The following is a 17715-nucleotide window of genomic DNA, read 5'->3' as shown; positions in this document are numbered from 1 at the left end:
TGTCCCTTAGGGGGAGCTGACCATCACGACCGACATGGAGGACCTGTCCATGGCTCTGTTCTATGACACTGTGCCCGACACGTGGGTGGCCCGGGCCTACCCCTCCATGATGGGCCTGGCGGCCTGGTTTGCCGACCTGCTACTCCGAATCAGGGTAAGGACCGTCTCCGCGAGTCACAGCAGGCCCGGCCCGCCCCACCCCAGGCCTCCGGGACTGTGGCTGAGAGAGGGGTGGGAAGGGGCGGCCGTGGGCCCCGCCAGAGGCCCCCGCTGGCCTGGCCCGTGTCACAGCAGGGCTGGACGGGCCCGGCCCACGCCACACAGACGCCTGACAGTGCAGGCGCTTCCTGAAGCAGGGAGGAAACAGCGGGTCCGAGGCGGGGGCAGCTTCCATAGACCGACACAGCCCTTTCCACCACAGCCCAAAGACCCAGGGGGAACCCGTCAGGGAGCCGGCTCATCAAAGCCTCCTTCAGGCCCCCAAGTTGTCCTCAAAGGTTGAGCCCCCCCCCCCCCCAACGCCCCTCTTCCCGTTCCATTTTAACCGGAGTCGGCGGGTACCGCTGTGGCACAGGAAGGAGGCCGGGCCTCACTGACCCATCTGCGTGGCTCGGGAAGGTCCGGGAGTCACCCCGATGGCGTACTCCCACCAGGAGCTCGAGGCCTGGACGACGGACTTCGCCCTGCCCACCACCGTGTGGCTGGCCGGCTTCTTCAACCCACAGTCCTTCCTCACGGCCATCATGCAGTCCATGGCCAGGAAGAACGAGTGGCCCCTGGACAAGATGTGTCTGTCCGTGGAAGTGACCAAGAAGAACCGGGAGGACATGACGGCCCCGCCCCGAGAGGGCGCTTACGTGTACGGGCTCTTCATGGAAGGTAAGGGGGATGCCGCTCCTGCTGGGCTGGAGGAGAGGCAGTGGCTGGAGGGGCGGGTGGGAGAGGTGTGCAGGGGCGGGTGGGCCCGAGGCCCGGCGCCGGCCGGGGTTGGTGGCACGGCTCTGACGGCACGCTCAGACGACAGTCTGGAGCCCGGTTCCGCTTTGCCAAAAGCGGCGTGAGCACCTGTTTCAAGGCAGCGTGGGGCGTGGCCCCCACAGGACAGCGAGAAGCAGGCAGCCCCGGGGCAGCCAGATGTCTGGGGGCGCCAGCCACCCCGTCCTGCACCCGCTGAGGCCGCCGGGCAGCCCCGTCCCTCAGACCCGTGGAGCTGAGTGGCAGCTACCGCACCACAGACCTCCGGCCCACGCAGCGACTCACGTCGCCCCCTCACCTAGGGGGTGCAGGGCTTGGCCAGCAAGGGCTCGGGGCTCCCCGGTCCCCATATCAGAGACAAGCACAGCAAGAGTCGCTCTACATGTTTATTTTGGAATTACAGACAGGAAATACAAACACCATTAACAGGGTGAGTAGAAACAGAGCAGTCTGGTTAAAGGCAAATGAAAGTTCCGTGTGCACATACATGTAATCACGTGCACTGTGCGTGCACACGTAGGCTAGACGCTACATATGAAGGGCATCGGGGAACGTTAATCTCCCGTAACATTCAGCTGGAGGTACGATTTCCTGCCACCGAAATTAAGAAGGCTGACGGGTAGGTTCTGGAAACACCACAAATGTAAACGGGTGGCCCCGAGAGCTTTAGGCTGAGCTGTCCCTCAGAGGCACGTGGCGGGGTCCCGGGGGACACCGCGTGTACCGCATCCCATCCCGGGCCTCCGCTCACGGCTCCGCTACCAGCCACCCCTGTGCCAGTCCAGCCCCGGCACCCCGCCGGCCCCCGGTGTGGCTCACGGCCAGCACACCACACGGCGCCCGGGCACGACCCCACGGGCCCCCCTGACCTCGCTGCGCTGTCCTGCAGGAGCTCGCTGGGACACCCAGACCGGAGTCATCGCCGAAGCAAGGCTGAAGGAGCTGACGCCAGCCATGCCCGTCGTCTTCATCAAGGCCATTCCTGTGGACCGCATGGAGACCAAGAACATGTATGAGTGTCCTGTGTACAAAACACGCATCCGCGGCCCCACCTACGTGTGGACCTTTAACCTCAAAACCAAAGAGAAGGCGGCCAAGTGGATCCTGGCGGCCGTGGCCCTGCTCTTACAGGTCTAGCCTGGCTGGCTGGCTGGCTGCCTGCCTGGGGCCTGCAGCAGGCCCCCTGCTTCCCCGGGGCCAGATCCGAACCCCGACTTCAAACGGACAACAGAAGCTCAATCTTGCAACGGCCACTGATTTTTATCGAAACTGCAGGTTGCTTTTTGTTCTAACTAACCCAGGCACTTTAGAACCACGGAAACGTGGCCTAGCCAGAGGGAGGGGGCAGCGTGGAAGAGTGGGGCACGGGCTGGATTAAAACAGCAAAGTCACTTAGCTGTGCTTGTCTGATTCACGGGGGCCGGCCTGCAGCTCAGCACCGGGCAGCCACCAGGGGCCTGGCACGGGCTTGGGGGTGAGGCCCCAACCCCCAGATCCCGACCTGCCGGAGGGCCGTCGGGTTTGTCTTCTCCCACAAGCGGCACACAGGCTTTGGGGGCGGCGGTCACGCCCTCTGGCCTGAGGCTACACGCACACCACCCGCCAGTGAGGGGACAGGGTGTTCCCTCCCAGGAGCTGCCACCCCCACACAGTCCCCTTCTCCCGGAGACACGGAACCTCTCTGGGTTATGACAAAGCCCCTCCCGTCGCCGGAGTCTGGAGACCTGCCACTCCAGAGGCCACTTCTCCCTCAGGCGGAGCTGCACCTGCCCGCTTTCTAAACCGTGGGAACAGAACATACCAAACATGGACGCCGGGCTCCCCCTCGGAGGGCCGAGTCCTCAGAAGTCACTCACGTGTCATTTCCACAATAGCGGAGTCCACGGGTCCCTTCTTGGCGGACTCGGCACTTCCTTTCCTCCTGCCCTGGGGTCCCCTCCTCCCCGGGGGGGATTCGGCCTCCACCGCCTAACTGCGAGCCGGGGCCGGGGAATCCTGGCTTCCAGACAAGTGAGGCCCCCCCCACCCCCGCGGTGAACCGCGATCCAGGGGACGCTCACGGCAGAGGACGCTCATGGCAGCGGACGCGGGAAGGCCGATATCCCCGTCCCTTAAGACAAGCCCTCAGCCTGTGTTTCAGGCCTTTGAACTTGTCCAGGGAGACAGGACTAAGAACCGTCCCCCCAGGCACACAGCCTGCTGCACACGGCGGGGGTGGCCGGGCTGGAACGACCCAGCTGACACCACAGGCCCGGACCTTCCGTGGCTGTTCCAGCTATGTGAGCGGGCTGCCCTTTGGGGCTGGCTGGGGTAGCGGCACAGACAGGACGGAGTGAGGAGCCAGAAAACCGGGGCCACGGGGAAGGCAGCCAGGCGGGCCGGCAGACCCCAGAGAAGATGGTCTCCGGGGAAGCCCACAGGCCAGCGCTCAGGCTCAAATGCGGAGCAAAGGGAGCCCTCTGGGAGTATCTGGCTTTAGGCCAGGTCCCATCTGATCCTGAAGTTTCGTGGAAACTTTTTTCCAAGCATTCTCACCAGAGCCACAGGAGCGGAGACCCCCAGAAGACCTAACTCAGAGGGCGACAATTCACAACGGCCCTGGGGCCCGGGAGCTCACAGAAGAGGGAAAACTGCCCATCAAATCCTCCCGCGGGGACTGAGGGTCCAACCCCTTTAGGGCCGCCCCTCAAAGCAGGCAGGACTCTGGGCCACCGGACCAGGCTGCCGGGCAGCCACTCTCCTGACCAGGAGGGGTCGCTGCTGCCCTTCGTGTCGGAGACAGAGGGCCAGGGAACCAGAGGGGGCGCCGGAGGGCCAGAAAGCCGGCCACTTCTCAGACTAGAGAGAAAACTAGTGGCCACCAGGCAACTCATTTTTAATCCCCGGTAATAATCCCCAAATGGGAAGGTTTTCCAATTTGCCTTTAGAGCCTGAAATAAAACAGCAATTTATTCCACACGTATTGTGGGTAGCCAACAAAATTATCTCCCAACTTTCCAAGAGATGATTCACCTTTGGGTTGCAATCTGGTGCCGGGGTGGGGGGGACAGGCTAGAAGCCCGCCCTGCGTCTGAAGGTGCCAGCCTACAGCGCCCCCCTCTGCACCAAGCCCCCACCTCCTAGGGGACCGGAGGGGCTGGCGGAGAGTGCAGGGCTGGGGGGGCCCAGAGCCGTCTTGAGGGAATTAACAGAGACAAAGGGAGCAGCTGAGTGTGGAGGGCACAGGCTCGATTGCTCAAGCCAGGCTGTGGCACAATGTTTACTCTGGTCCCACAGAATCTGCAGGAATGTGAACGCTGTTTACCGAAAGCCTCTCTCCAAACAGAAACCCAGCGCCCTGGCACATTCTTTTGGCTTCTCTAGTCTAATTGTCCCACAGGACAATTTAATAACTAGTATGAAGGCAAACAGTGTTAACTGATGTGCCCCCGCCCCAAAGCAGCAGAGCCACGGCCCCGACCCGATTCCCAAACACGACTCCCACCCACTGAAGCCTGCACGTCTGCCCGCCCTGGGGAGGGGGAGGGGGAGAGGGGAGGGGAGAAGGGCTGCAGATGCTCTCGGTCTAAGACGAGGCGCCAGAGCGCCCCGTGCACACAGCCAGAGTGTAGATGAGGCCGGCCTTCCAGAACCCACGAAGGTGACCGCCAGCACCAGCAAAGGAGACACATAAAGGTGCTTCTGGGGCAACACGCAGCGGTGGAAAGCAATCTGTCCCCCCGCAAAGGATGGGCCGCCAGACCCTGGGGCTGAAAGGCCTTCTCTCAGGAAGGCCTCTCTGTGCAAAAGGTTCAAGCACCTGGAGATGAAGCGATTGGGCAGCAAGGTTTTGCAATCTGCTCCTGAAGACAAGTGGGGGCGGGGGCGGGACCTTGGCCTTTGACAAATCTACGCAACAGGATGTGAGTTTCAAAGATGCCCCGCTGTGAGGTGTTTAGAGCAGATCCAATAAAAAGGGGGTTCATTCATTTGCAAAGAGAAAAACCTGAGGGGAACCCACAGATGAAAGGAGGCTTGGCTGACGGTCGCCGCACAAGTGTGGACCTTAACTGGAACTTCAAACACATGGAAAAACCTTAATGAAATAAAAATACTTCCAAGATGACTGCAACTGTGAACACCTTCAGGGTATCTGATGACACTAAGGGATTCCAGCTAATGTCTCAGGTGCCACACTGGTGTCATGTTTGGGGGGGGGGGGGTTGTTTTTTTAATAAGAGACACAACATCTAGGAGGAAGGGAATGGCAATATACGTGCATTCTTTAGGAACATGGGCCAGTACGTAAATATCAAAAAACAAAACCAGATAAAAGAGTTAAAAGTGGCTGCGGGGGAGGGGGAGGAGGAGGGGGAGGGGAGCGCAAGAGGGCAGGAAACAGCTGCAGTCTGTCAGTTTTCTAGCCGTGCTTTCTAAATCTGTGTATTATGTGAATAAAATCAAAAGTAATTAAGATAGAGGAAAAACGGAATGATGAAGTTAAATGCGAGGTGGTCTTAATGGCAGAAATGTGGCTCCAGCACCCAAGGGAGCCGCTGCCGCCCGAGCCCCACTCCCCCTTCCCTGCACCCCCACACCCGGGGCCGGTCCCATCTGGGGCGTCTGGGGGCGAGGGCAGGCTCCCTCGGGAGAGGCCCCCCCCCTCTACCGGCAGCTGCACCCGCCAGGCCCCCCGCCTGGCCTCCCCGCAGCCCCGCTCGCGGCCGCCTGAGGACACAGCCCACGGCTCCGGGCGCCAAGCGGCAGCCTCCGTCCCTAGATCCCTAGTGGCAGGCTCCTCCTGAGTGGGCACGGCGTGTCCGGTCTCCGAGCGCCCCTCCCGCTGCCGTCGCCCCGGCCCCGCTCCGTGCCGCCCAGGCCGCCTCACCTACGTCCGGGCTTCGAAAACCTGGATGGCGACCATGGTGACCCGAGAGACGGAGCCCTCGGGCCCCCCGCGAGGGGTCCTGGGAACACCCCCCCCCCAGGCCGAGGCGGAAGCCACCAGCCCCCCACCCCCCCACCCCCGTGGCCTCGCCAGGCAGCACCTGTCCGTCCTCAGAAGAAGTTCTTGATCAGCGGGGTCACCATCTTTACCCACAGCTTCACCTGCCGACTCGGCTGCTCGAAGGTGGCAGACGATACCACGCCTGAGCACAGGTAGAGCTGCTCCTGCTCCTGAGGAAGACGAACAAACCATCAGGGCCTCCCGCGGCGCGGGACGGACGACGCGACATGTGGAGCCCCCCCGGGGGCGGGAGGGGGACGCTGGCCCGTGGGCCACCCCTTCCCTGGCAAACAAGCCCGGGAGCCCCGGCTTCTATGCTTTCGGAACGCACGGGTGTATGGAACAGGCGACACGGAGGGAAGTACAGCCGGTAGGAAAAATACTTGCAAGTGACCCCACTAAACGAGGTCACTAAATGAGGTAGAGCAACTCGCAGGCACGATTTTTAATTTTAACTTTTTAGGACTTTTTAATTTTTTTTAACGTTTATATTAATGTTTGAGACAGAAACAGAGCGCTGAGCGGGGGAGGGGCGGGGGAGACACAGAATCCGAAGCGGGCTCCAGGCTCCGAGCGGTCAGCACAGAGCCCGACGCGGGGCTCGAACTCCTCAACCGCGAGATCGTGACCTGAGCCGAAGTCGGACGCTCCAGCGACTGAGCCACCCAGGCGCCCCTCAAAGACACGAGTTTTAAACGGGACGGTTTTTCTTTTCTCAAGTCAGCAAAAAGTGGCTTTGTGATATCGTGACCCTGTGCCGACAAGAGGTCGAGGAGACAGGCGATCTAGTGCAACAGGTACGAAAGCCTTAGGAAGCTCTGCTTGCAAGAATTTATGCCAAGAAAGGGGTCCCTGAGTGACTCAATCAATGAAGCGTCCCACTCTTGATTCCAGCTCAGGTCACGATCTCACAGTTCGTGAGACTGCGCCCTACATCGGGCTCTGCGCAGACGGTGCGGAGCCTGCTTGGGATTCTCTCCCTCCCTCTCTCTCTGTGCCTCGCACACTCGCTCTGTCTCTCTCTCAAAATAAACGTTTGTTTTTTTTTTTAAAAAGAATTTATCCCAAGAAAATAACTATGCACTCAAGATTTTTGTATGCTGATTATCTGTCACAGCAACATTTATGAATAGGGGAAAAACTGGAAACCACCTAAATGTCCAACACCAACTAGTCAAATATAATAAACCCCCAAGACAAACCAGCATTCACCACGATATAATCGTGTTCTAGAAGAACGACACAGAATAGAATCCTAATGTCATTAACAAGAAACAAGCTATGCCTCTCACAGGCACAAAAAATGAGAGGGAATCCTCAGAATGACTTCCATGGACGGAGGAGGAGGTGTCTTCTAAGTTTTCTTCACGTCCACGATGAATGTTTACTTTATATTTAAAAACAAATTAAAAAACAAAGAAGCCTTCTCTTAAGCTGTGCTTAGAATCTTTGAGAGGAAGCTTTTTTTTTTTTTTTTTTTTAAAAACAATACACCCTCCAAGTCCTGTGTTCCCATTAATAAGGTATTTGAAGAAGCAGCGGGAAAGTGACCCTGACTGCTTCCACCACTCAGGGCTGAGAGAGCGATCCCTCTCTGGACCTTGCATCACTCCGTCTAGAAGACACCAACTTCACCAGCTTCATCATAAGGACCGACTATCCCGCAACATCATAAGGACTGGACCGACCGGCCTCGAAGGCCCCGCCCACTGTAGCAGCAGGGGGCACCAGAGGGAGCTCGAGGAGGGCACAGCCCATGGTGCCAGGGAGCTCAAGCTCCCTTCCCGGGGGCAGCGACGCCCCAGCGAGAGCAGGGCAGAGGACACCTCACCCTCCAGAACACGAGGAAGCTCTGGGAAGTGTCCACGTGGAGGGCTGCGCAGACCCGGGGCCCCAAGTGCATTTCTCCTGCATGGTTTTCAGGCTCACGGCCTTCGCCACACGGGGCAGGGCACGGGCGGCACGACTACGCCGGGTGGGCTCTTCTAGGACAGCTCTCACCCTCGGGCCTCCTAACGGCAGCAGCGAGGGCCCCAGTCTCCAGCTGGACGTGCCTGCCAGAGCCGCCTGCTGCCCGGAGGGCCGGTGTGCAGATGTCTCCACAGACCCAGCTTTGTGTGTTCAGATGGATGCTCAGCCAAGAGTTCAAGTAAATTACCAGAAACACTTAAGTTTCCTCATAGACCCCACAACGGGGCTGGAGAAGGAAGTCAGCTGATCAAGGTCACAATGCTGTTCAAGGGAGTCTTTCTTGGGTCACAAGTGGTAAACCGTGTTCTCTGAACAAAACCAGGAAGCTTTCGGTTTTTATCGTGCGTACTAAGTCAAGGGAGGGACTTCGGATTCTGATAAAAATACCTCTCTATTCCCAAGGCCCAGCGTGCTACAAATAGGACCCTTCCCAGTATCCCAAGGAGAGCGGGGACATGGGCAGCCGGGGTTTTCGGGACTTTCTGGGCTGTGGGGCCACTGTATGGCTGGGCAGCCCCAGGATCAGGCACTATACGGGCCACCTGGCAGGGTGGGGGAAGGGGGGCGAAGTCCCAGCATGCAGGCATACAGGTGGAACTGCCTAGAAATGAGTCTCTGCACTCCAAAGCCACAGAAATCAATGTGCCCCTGAGGAAGGGAAGAGCTAAGAGCTGCAACAACCCTCCCACAACCCAAAGCCCCTGGGATTCAGGTTTGGGAAGAAAAGGAAAATATCCCAAATATGTCATTTGGGGAAAGAGCTGCTGACCGCAACCCGCCCGGCTTTTCTCAAGATCCAGGATGTGGGTTCAATCCCCTTCCTTGGGCAGTGGTGAGGGGGGAGCGGCCAGTACCAGGACCCTGGGCACAGGCCTGGGGGACGCGCCCCCACAAATCAACCCAGATTGTGGAGAACTTGTCCCGGCCCGAGGCCAAGTTCACACCCACAACTCTGTGCTGACCTAGGGCGGAAGTTCACGCAAGTCCAGCAGACCCCGCCGGGGTGCGGCCCTGCCCCTCTCACACCAGTGGCCCCGACTGGAGCTTCAGCTCTGAGGCTTCCTCATTTTCTGGAAGCCTCACGGTAGCAAGAAACCTGCTGAGCAGATCGGATTCCGCACCGGCCACCCAGAACACAGCCACCGCCACTTCCTCTCGCCCCTGGTCGCAAAGGCCTTCCCGGCACCAAGGCCCCACTGGCCGCTGACAGGATTCCCAGATGGCAGAAGGCAGGTCCCAGGGAACAAGGCAGTTACCGTTTCCTTGTCCAGCAACAAAGGCTCCAACCGTTTCGCAACACTAATTCCCAAACACTGGAGAATAAAAGCTTAACAAAGTCAATAGCCGAAGCTTCTGAGGTCTGGCCTACAGCAGCGTTATCTGTATTCCTATGACTCAGGAGGGAAGCTGGCACCTTCCATGGAAAGGCTTTGCTGTAAAGGTCACAAATTCACGAGCCCACAGCACCGCCCTGGTCTCCCGCACAGGCACAGCGCTGGCGCTCTCCAAAGTCCAGCAGCACTGCCACAGGCAGGCACAGAGTCCCACGAGAGCACCAGGGAATGCTCAGGAACTTTCTGTTTTCCTCTGAATGTAAAATGAAATATTACACCACAGAAGGAGGGCCAAGACAGCTGCTGACTCTTTGGGAACCACCCTGCGACCTGCCCCGGTGAGGAAACCAGGTTCTCCCCACTGCTGCTTCGGGCCCGAGCCGGCCGGCAGCACGGGGCCCAGGGTCTCCAACCCCAGCTCAGGACAAAGGGCTGCTCTCCCCCTTCCAAGTGGGTCTTCCAAGGGAAGCAGGAGGATCCTCGATGGGCCACCTGTTCCCGATGGCCAGCATACCCCGTGCCGAACCACCAGAGCACGCCCCACCCCCCATGCTCAGGACAACGCTGGCCTCTCGTCGCGGACAGAGGAACAGAAGCCCTGTCCCGGCTGCGAGCACGAGGAAAATAGCACAATGGTTCCAAGACGCCGAAAGTCCCCGAGGAAAAGGGGGCCTGTTCTGCCAATCGCCATCCCCCTGCCAGGGGGAGGGAGCTGAGGCAGCCAAGGGTTTCTGCTGGGTCCCACACATCGCCCACCTCCAGACTCTGCAAACACACCACGAGGGAACCCCGCTGCTGGCTGGCACACTTCCAGACCCTCCCCATCACCTCCTGCGCCTTCAATCCCAAGCCAGAGCACTACCAAAGGAAACCACCGGGGAGGGAGACGGAACCCAGGTGATCGGTGCACAGGGACGCTAGGGCATATGAACCTAGGAGCAGGGCTGTCCAAGCCCTGGCAATGACTCAGTTCTCCACGAAGCCCCTCTGCACTGGCACTCAGGGCTCCTTACGAGCTCTGCCTCTTCTCTGCGTCCCCTGGCAGAGACACTGACTCCCGGAGTACCCTTCCTGCCTGTGTGGCAAGCCTTCCTGCTGAGGCTGCTCGCCCGAGGCCCCGGGGCCGAGTGAGCCTGGCTCCTCCCCCTGGTGGCCCTTCACACCGACGTGCGTTCTTACAAGAGGCTGGGGACCACAAGGGATTCCTAATCTGCGACCATGTCCCAGTGAGAAAACAATGCTCTCCTCCCGCACTGAAAGGATCCCCCCGGGGCTGTGGGGTAGGGGCCCCTCTGGGGAGCGGCCACATCTCAGGGCGGCCCCGCAGCAGGTTTCTCTCGGGACCGCCACCAGCAGACTGGGAGGACTCGCTTCTTTCTCACGCGGGAGGCGATGGCGGAGACGGCTCTCGGGGGACCCGGTGAGGTGAGCAGGGCCGAGCACCCAGCTACCCACCCCTCGCCCCAGGAAATCCCACTCGTCCCAACCAACCTGGTGAAGCTGCTGCTGCAGGGCCCGGCTCTCCGTCACTATGGCGATCTGGGCCTCCAGGTCCCGGTGAACTGACCTGTACCCAAAATTAGGAGAGCCAATCAACGTGAGGCAGGGCAGGCTGCTCCCTGCCAGGTACAGCCAGAGGCCTGCAGGGAAAAGGAAACGTGCAGACAGGAAATGAGCATCTGCTGAGAGCCTCTCCATGCTTCGCTTCGTTCAACCTAAGGGAAAAGCAGCCCTGCCGGGAAGGAGCGGTCGGGCAGGACGTGCTCTCCGCCCGGGCGCTGTCAGGAGGGCAAGGACCCCCGGCGTTCCCAGGAGGCCGCCTCCTCCTCTCTTGCCCAAGCACGGCGAGAAGTGGGCTCTCCAGGGAACCCCGAGGCCGCTGCTCAGGTTCCGCTCTCACGGCCCCGTGCGGCAGCCCCTCCCGGAGACCTCAGGGCCCCTAGGCCCCCCTCCGAACTGCCTCAGCCACATCTTGGCCACTGAGACGCGGAACCCACCCTGGCCAGAGGCTCCACGGTCCCGCCACGAGCACTGAGGGGACGAAGTAAGTGCACCAGAGTCCAGTCCGTACCTGCTTCTCGGGAAAGACACCCCCCCTGTGCTAAGAAGGTGGACGAGGGAATGGTGGCTCATCCACCCAAGCCTGCAGGCGCGGGGCTGTCCCACGCGTGTGACAGAGGCTCTTGGTAAGCACAGGTTACTCCGTTCTGCACCCCTTCCCACCTAGGGACACGCGATTCTCCGACTCAGGCTGCCGACACACCACGCCCAAAGGGACACCAGAAGTGAGTGCCTGCTGGGGACCCGGGGACATCCAACCAGACAGGCAAAGCCCACGAGAGGCCAGCAGAGGAGAGAGCCCAAGAGGCGCCGTAAGCTTCCGTCCCACCCCAGAGAACACTGCTCCCCCTATCTTGCCAGGAGATGAGCCAGCCGACGGCACAGCCAGAGAAAAGGCCGGGCACAGGACGAGGCGATGGGGGGTACAGGGTCCTGCCTCGTCAGACAACAGGCAGGTCTTCCGCTGTGTCCTCCCATCCCGAGTCCCAAGGCCTGCCTGGACGGCCCAGTGCCCATCACAACTACTTCTGAAAAGACTGTCCCAAACCTGACCTCCCCGGGACATCTACTGCCCTAGACTTCCTTCCTCCTACGCGACCCCAGACCTGGGTCTGGCCCCCGTCTTTTCCTGCACGTTACACCCAGGACGCTCAGCCCAGAAAACCCAGCCCAACATCCGGTGCCCAAGTTGGCCGCGGCTCCCCCGCAGGGTTCCCCTGCTCAGGGCCAGCCTCCTCACACCCTCCCACCGCCGCTGGTCCCTCCTCTGCCAACACGGCCCTTTCAAAGGGCCCACGGGCGCGCATGACCATCGTGAGCGAATCAACGACGTGTACTACACGCCAAGGAGCCTAAAATAGAAGGCCATTTCCTAATTCTCACTCAGAGCAAGAGCATTTCCAAGAATATCTTGGGTAAGAGATGACGGTGCTCTGCTGCCTGTTCCTGTAATGTGCTCGACCCTCCCCCCGGCCCCCCCACACACAGGGGCCACATCAAAGCTGCTCGCCTGCCTGTATCACTCAGGCAACTGCACCGTCCCATGGGGCCACTGCCGCACAGGCAACCACTCGGCTCCCCTTATCTCGTGTCAAGAGACCACGGGGTGGGCCAGATGCCCAGCGAGGTCCACTGGAATGGCTGTGCCTCGGCCACTGCAGTTCTGGCTCTCTGCCTACGCCAGGCTCCGCCTCCCCTGCCCCTCCTCTCCACGCAGCCTGGAGCTGGGGGGACAGGGCCAGGGACAGAGGAAAGGCCGCCTGCCATTGCTGTTCCAACTCTTGTGATGGGCTCAGAAAGACTGAAAGGCACCGGGACTGCTGAGTGCCACCCATCCAGCTGGCTCTCCCAAGCCCACTCTGATGGGACAGGGCCAGTGAGCGGTAGGGAGGCCCGACCCCAGCTAAGGCTGATGTGAACCAGGCCATCCTGAGTGTGTCCATCCAAGGCTCCTGGACTGCAGGGCCCGGCGGGGAAGGCCGACAGGACCCGGTCCTGTGTGTACTTTTTATTCCTGAAATCTGCCTAAACGTAGACGGCTTCCTCCTGAGGCAACCTAGGGGCCAGCCATGGGAGGTGGGCGGCCCATCCCCGGCCCCCTCCGACAGCTCCTCGTGCCCGCCACCGCTCCCCAGCCTGCTTTCACTACCGGCCCCTGAAGAGCTTCCGTAGACCCGTTTTTCCTAATCGCCAACCCCGAAAGCTCTCTTGTTCTCTGATGAAGGGGCGCACGCAGCCTGTGACCGCCCCACCACCTTCCTCTGTAGGCCCACGTGGACCAGCATAAAGACCACAGATGGCAAGGCCCCGCTGTACCCGTGCCCCAGGGGCTCAGGACGCAGCCCCAGGAACAGCCAGCCCCTCTGGGTGCAAAGCTCCACAAGGCGGATGTCTAACCCCTGGGCCAGGCCCCCAGGACAGTGGGAAACTTTCATTCGGGCAGGAGCTACAGCGGGTGCATCCCTGCTCCGGGCCTGAGCGGGGGAGGGGCGGGGGCTCAGGGCACTTCCCAGCAGGGCCATGAGCCTGTTATCAAGGCCGGGGCCTGACCTTTGTGCTAAACACCAATCACTCTACGACCTACCACACTCTGCAGCCGAAGGGACCACACTGACAGCACAGAGGGGACTGGCTGGGGACGGTCATCAGGCCCTGAGAGAGCATCCTGGGGGGGGGGGGGGGGGGGGGACACGCAGATGACTGGACTGAGACCCAAGGCTACTGCTGGCTCTAGGCTCTAGAAGGAGAACCCCTACTCCCCCCACCCCCACCGCCCCTGGGGCCACCTCTGCTGCTCTGCCTGCACCTCCAGTCCCTTCAGCACGCGGTCCCAGCATCGTGCCACAGAGTAAACCTGGTGACTTGATGGCTCCCACGGTGCTCACTCACCGAGCCTCTGGGCCTTCCTGATGGGCCCCGGCCACCTGCCAGCCTCACCGCCCCCCACGGCCACCCCCCTCACTCCTCATGCCTCTCGAGGTCTCGGGGCTTCACATTCCTGCTCCCTCTGCCCGGACCCTTGGGCCGGGGACTGCGTTCAGTGTCCCGTCCACAGAGAGGCCTTCACGACACCCCCATTTAACAGATCTGTTCCCTCCCCTTGCTCTGGTCTTCTCCATAACCCTCTCCACCACTGGACATTGTATCTGAATAGAGTCATCGGCCCATTATTTGTTTCCTATTAAACCAGACATCCTGAGAGGACAGGGGCTTTGTCTTGTCCCCAGTGACTTATTCCCAACCTCAAATGCTGCCTGGCACACAGCAGACACTCAATAAATATTTGTTTAAACAAATGAGGCCGAAAGTGCATCTTCTGACACATGATGATGAAGTACAAAAAGCTCTGAGTTCTAAAGCAAGAGCTCAGGAACGCTTCTGAGTATCACTCCAAGGAAACATTTTTTTTTAATCTTTTTTTTTACATTTATTTATTTTTGAGAAACAGAGTGAGACAAAGCGTGAGCGGGGCAGGGGCAGAGAGAGAAGGAGACACAGAACCTGAAGCAGGCTCCAGGCTCTGAGCAAGCGGTCAGCACAGAGCCCGACGCGGGGCTCGAACCCACGAACCGTGAGATCGTGACCTGAGCCGAACTCGGACGCTCAACCGACTGAGCCACCCAGGCGCCCCAAAAAATTTGAACTTATACACCCCTCCTTCATCTCTGCCACAATATTTGGCAATAAATTTCAGAGGCTCTCAGACCCGTATAAAAATAACAGGGAACAGGAGACATCACAGCCTTGCGCTCAGAGGAATAAGCACCCGCCTGTTACACTCCGGGCCACAAAGAGGCTGTCTGCCCTGGTGTGCACCTGCCGGCGCCCAGGTGAGACACACGTGCCCTGAGCACACAGGGCGCGGCTGCCCGGCCTGCTCTGCAAGCTCACCTTTGGGCACTAGGCCAACCGGCAGCCTGTCGGGAAAGCAGTAAAAATAGTGACAATTCTCACAATCATTAACAGATTCCTCTGTCAGCAGGAGCCAGAAATCTCTTAATCCCACGGCCCTGCCCCGCCCTAGCCACACACCATGCTCTCAGTGCTAGGATACCACACCCAGATGAAATCGAAGGCGACACCTCAAAACTCATTTTCTGATCCTGCCCCTGAAATGTCCTCCGGCGTGGACGTGGCCCCTGCCCGACGGGGCTGCGGCAAGGCCGGGGAAGCCGCGTGCCTCTTGCTCCAGCCAGAAGCCCCACAATGGGACAGCAGATCAGGCCACTCCCCTGCTGGAAGCGGGAGAGGTGAGAAGCAGGCCACACACACACACACACACACACACACACACACGGCACCCTCACTCAGGCACCCCTGGGGCTGCTGCCTCTCCAAGACCTCAAGAGGTTAGCTTGTTGGCACGGCACGTGGCCCATCCGGTGCTGACGACCGCCGAGAAGGCCACTCTGCACCCGGCCCCTGTACCCCACTCTCCACCAGGATCGGGTTCCAAAGGGGAACCCCTGTAGCAGCCGAGGTGTCCTTCGGTAGGTGGGTGGAGAAATAAACTGTGGTCCGTCCAGACAACGAATGTTACTTAGCACTAAATGCCAAGAGCTGTGAAGCCACGAAAAGACGTGGGGTTTAAGAACCTTAAACGCACCTCACTAAGTGAAAGAAGCCAGTCTGAAAAAGCCACGGGCTGTGTGATTCCAACTGTATGACATTCTGGAAAAGGTGAAAACATGGAAACAGTGAAAGGACCAGCGGCTGCCAGGGTCTGGGGGGAAATGGGAGGGACGGACAGGAAGCACGGAGGGTGTTTAGGGCAGTGAAACCCTCCGTATGATACAGTGACAATGGGCACATGTCCTCCTCCGTGGGAACTCATGAATGCACAAGATGAGCCTCAATATACAGCGTGGACTCTGGGTGATAGCACGTGTCGACGTCAGCTGATCGGTGAGAATGACTGTGCCTTTCTGGTGCCGGATGCTGACGGGAGGGGGGAGGCTGCGCGTAGGGGGAGGGGGGCGGGGTGTGCCTTCCTCTCAATTTTGCTCTGAACCCAAACCGCTCTAAAAAAAAAAAATTAAGTCTCCTGGAAGTAAATACATGAAATAAGAATGCAAATTGTCACTTAAAAGGGAAAAAATAATTCCTTAAGCCGTGAAGGGCCACGCTGGGCACTAACGCCCACGCAGTAAACCGGAGCGGGTATGGAAAGAAGAAACGTGGCTGGACGCCCGGCGTCTCTTCAGGTGAGCCACAGGCAGCACTCGTGGTGTATCCTGCTCGCGGAACCTCGCCCAGGCTTCCAGACTCCAAGTCTGGGGCCTCCCCAGCAGATCACACGCACACAGGGGCCTCCTCAGCATTCCGAATGGGCGGCCTTTGCAAAACCCCGAAGGACACTAGACAAACCACGTGGCAAAACTCTCTGGGGTACGTGCCTTCGGACAGCGGAAGGTTTCTCTGGTACTTTGAGGCAATGTGAAAATGGGGTAGAAGGGCACCCGGGGGCTCAGTCGGTCGAGCGGCCGACTCTCGATTTCAGCTCAGGTCGTGATCCCGGGCTCGTGAGACCCAGCCCTGGGTCGGGCTCCTCAGTGAGCACGGAACCTGCTGGGGATTCTGGCTCTCTCTCCCTCTGCCCCTCCCCTGCACACTCTCTCCCTCTCTCCAAAATAAAAAAATAAAAATAGATAAATAGATAAAACACAGTAAAAAAATGTTTTAAGCAATCTATGCTCCAGTCTGCTATGGGATCGGCCGAGCGTGCCAGTGAAACACGCCTCTACTCAGGAGCCCACCGACCAGAACAAGTGCCGTTTCCACAGCTCCCTTGCTCCCTCTCTCCAATGACGCCTCTGAACCACCGCGTGACATCCTCACACTCGATAGGCAGGAGAAGGCTGGAGGACGCCCCCCCAGCCCTTGGAACTCCCTGCCATTCCCTGGCACCTGCTGACCGGTACGGTCACTTCCACGAGAGGATGCCACCTCCCCCCCCCACCCCGGCCCGTTAGCTTCCTGCGGGCAGGGACCACGCAGACTGTTCCTGCATCGTCACACTCACGAGGCCACCGGTAGGTTCAACGCAGAGCCCCTCCCTGCCCGACTCCTAGGGGGCGCGGCGCTGTTGGACCCACAAGGATATGCACGCGGCGAACGTGGGGTCCAGCTCCCTCTCCTCACCGAGGGCTTCTGGGAGCATGAGGAGTCGAGATCAGCCAGGCCCGTCCTGCGGGGGCCTGGATCAGCCCATCGGGGTACCGGCTACTCAGCCATCGACAGAACGAACAGACGCTCCACTTGTCCCCGGGCACAGGCCTGGCCGAGAGTAGACAGCAAACCCAGCCCTCTCCCCCACCCACACACCTGGGCTGCCTGCTCCTCTCGGAGGCCGCTTCGGGGAGAGTGAGCATCCAGGGATGAGCCAGAAAAGGGGGCTGACTTAGGACCCCCGGCCAGTACCAATCACAGTCACAGGAGAGGACCCTGGGCTCTCCAGCACGGAGGGATCTCTGACCCCTGGCTCCTCCTCACGGGCCCATCCCCCATTCTGTTTCTCACACACGTGCCCTGGGATCCCCGCCTTCCCCACTAACCCAGTGCTCCCAGGAGTGCAGGGCCCCACCCGAGGCGGGGGGGCGGGGGGGGGGGCGGGGAGGAACATGCCAGTCCGGGAAAAGGCGAGACGCACTGGAAAAGCCAGTTGGGTGTTTCTGTTTCAACGGTAACCGGGGAGTCGCTGCACGTTTATCAGCACGGCTTCAGGGAAATAACCCCCAGCCCGGTCACAACTGTCAGGCCAGGCTGAGCTGGGAGCCCTGAATGCCAAGGGACCTCCTCGCTGATCTCACCACGGGACAGACCGGGAGCGGGCGCCGTCTAGGCGGACCCCACACAGCTCCCCAGGTACTCGCGTCCTCTCGGAAAAAC

At 59.9% G+C, this 17715-nt stretch overlaps 2 protein-coding genes across 5 annotated transcripts in view; one reads left to right on the top strand and one right to left on the bottom strand.

Annotated features, from left to right (window-relative positions):
- The window catches only part of DNAH17 (dynein axonemal heavy chain 17), a 103805-nt gene extending 101439 nt beyond the window's left edge, over positions 1–2366 (top strand). For all 3 annotated transcript variants that reach the window (XM_078438076.2, XM_078438075.2, XM_078438077.2), the window contains 3 exons: positions 11–154; positions 654–879; positions 1865–2366. In XM_078438076.2, the coding sequence (XP_078294202.2) occupies positions 11–154; positions 654–879; positions 1865–2112 (618 nt within the window). In that variant the 3' untranslated portion in view covers positions 2113–2366. The remainder of the gene's footprint in view (positions 1–10; positions 155–653; positions 880–1864) is intronic.
- PGS1 (phosphatidylglycerophosphate synthase 1) overlaps positions 1847–17715 on the bottom strand; it is a 35412-nt gene continuing 19543 nt past the window's right edge. Inside the window, exons 8-10 of one of the 2 annotated variants that reach the window (XM_081791127.1) lie at positions 10759–10907; positions 6003–6132; positions 1847–1957 (exon numbers count right to left, since the gene is read on the bottom strand). In XM_081791127.1, coding sequence (XP_081647253.1) covers positions 6013–6132; positions 10759–10907 — 269 coding nt within the window. In that variant the 3' untranslated portion in view covers positions 1847–1957; positions 6003–6012. Of the gene's footprint in view, positions 1958–6002; positions 6133–10758; positions 10908–17715 lie in introns of those variants that run through there. The other variant, XM_081791128.1, reaches the window with a different exon arrangement.

The sequence above is a fragment of the Panthera onca genome, chromosome E1 (assembly GCF_046562875.1).
Source record: "Panthera onca isolate mPanOnc1 chromosome E1, mPanOnc1 haplotype 2, whole genome shotgun sequence".
Lineage (NCBI taxonomy): Eukaryota > Metazoa > Chordata > Mammalia > Carnivora > Felidae > Panthera > Panthera onca.
The sequence above is the reverse complement of the archived record's forward strand: the minus strand, read 5'-3'. Positions and strand labels throughout refer to the sequence as shown.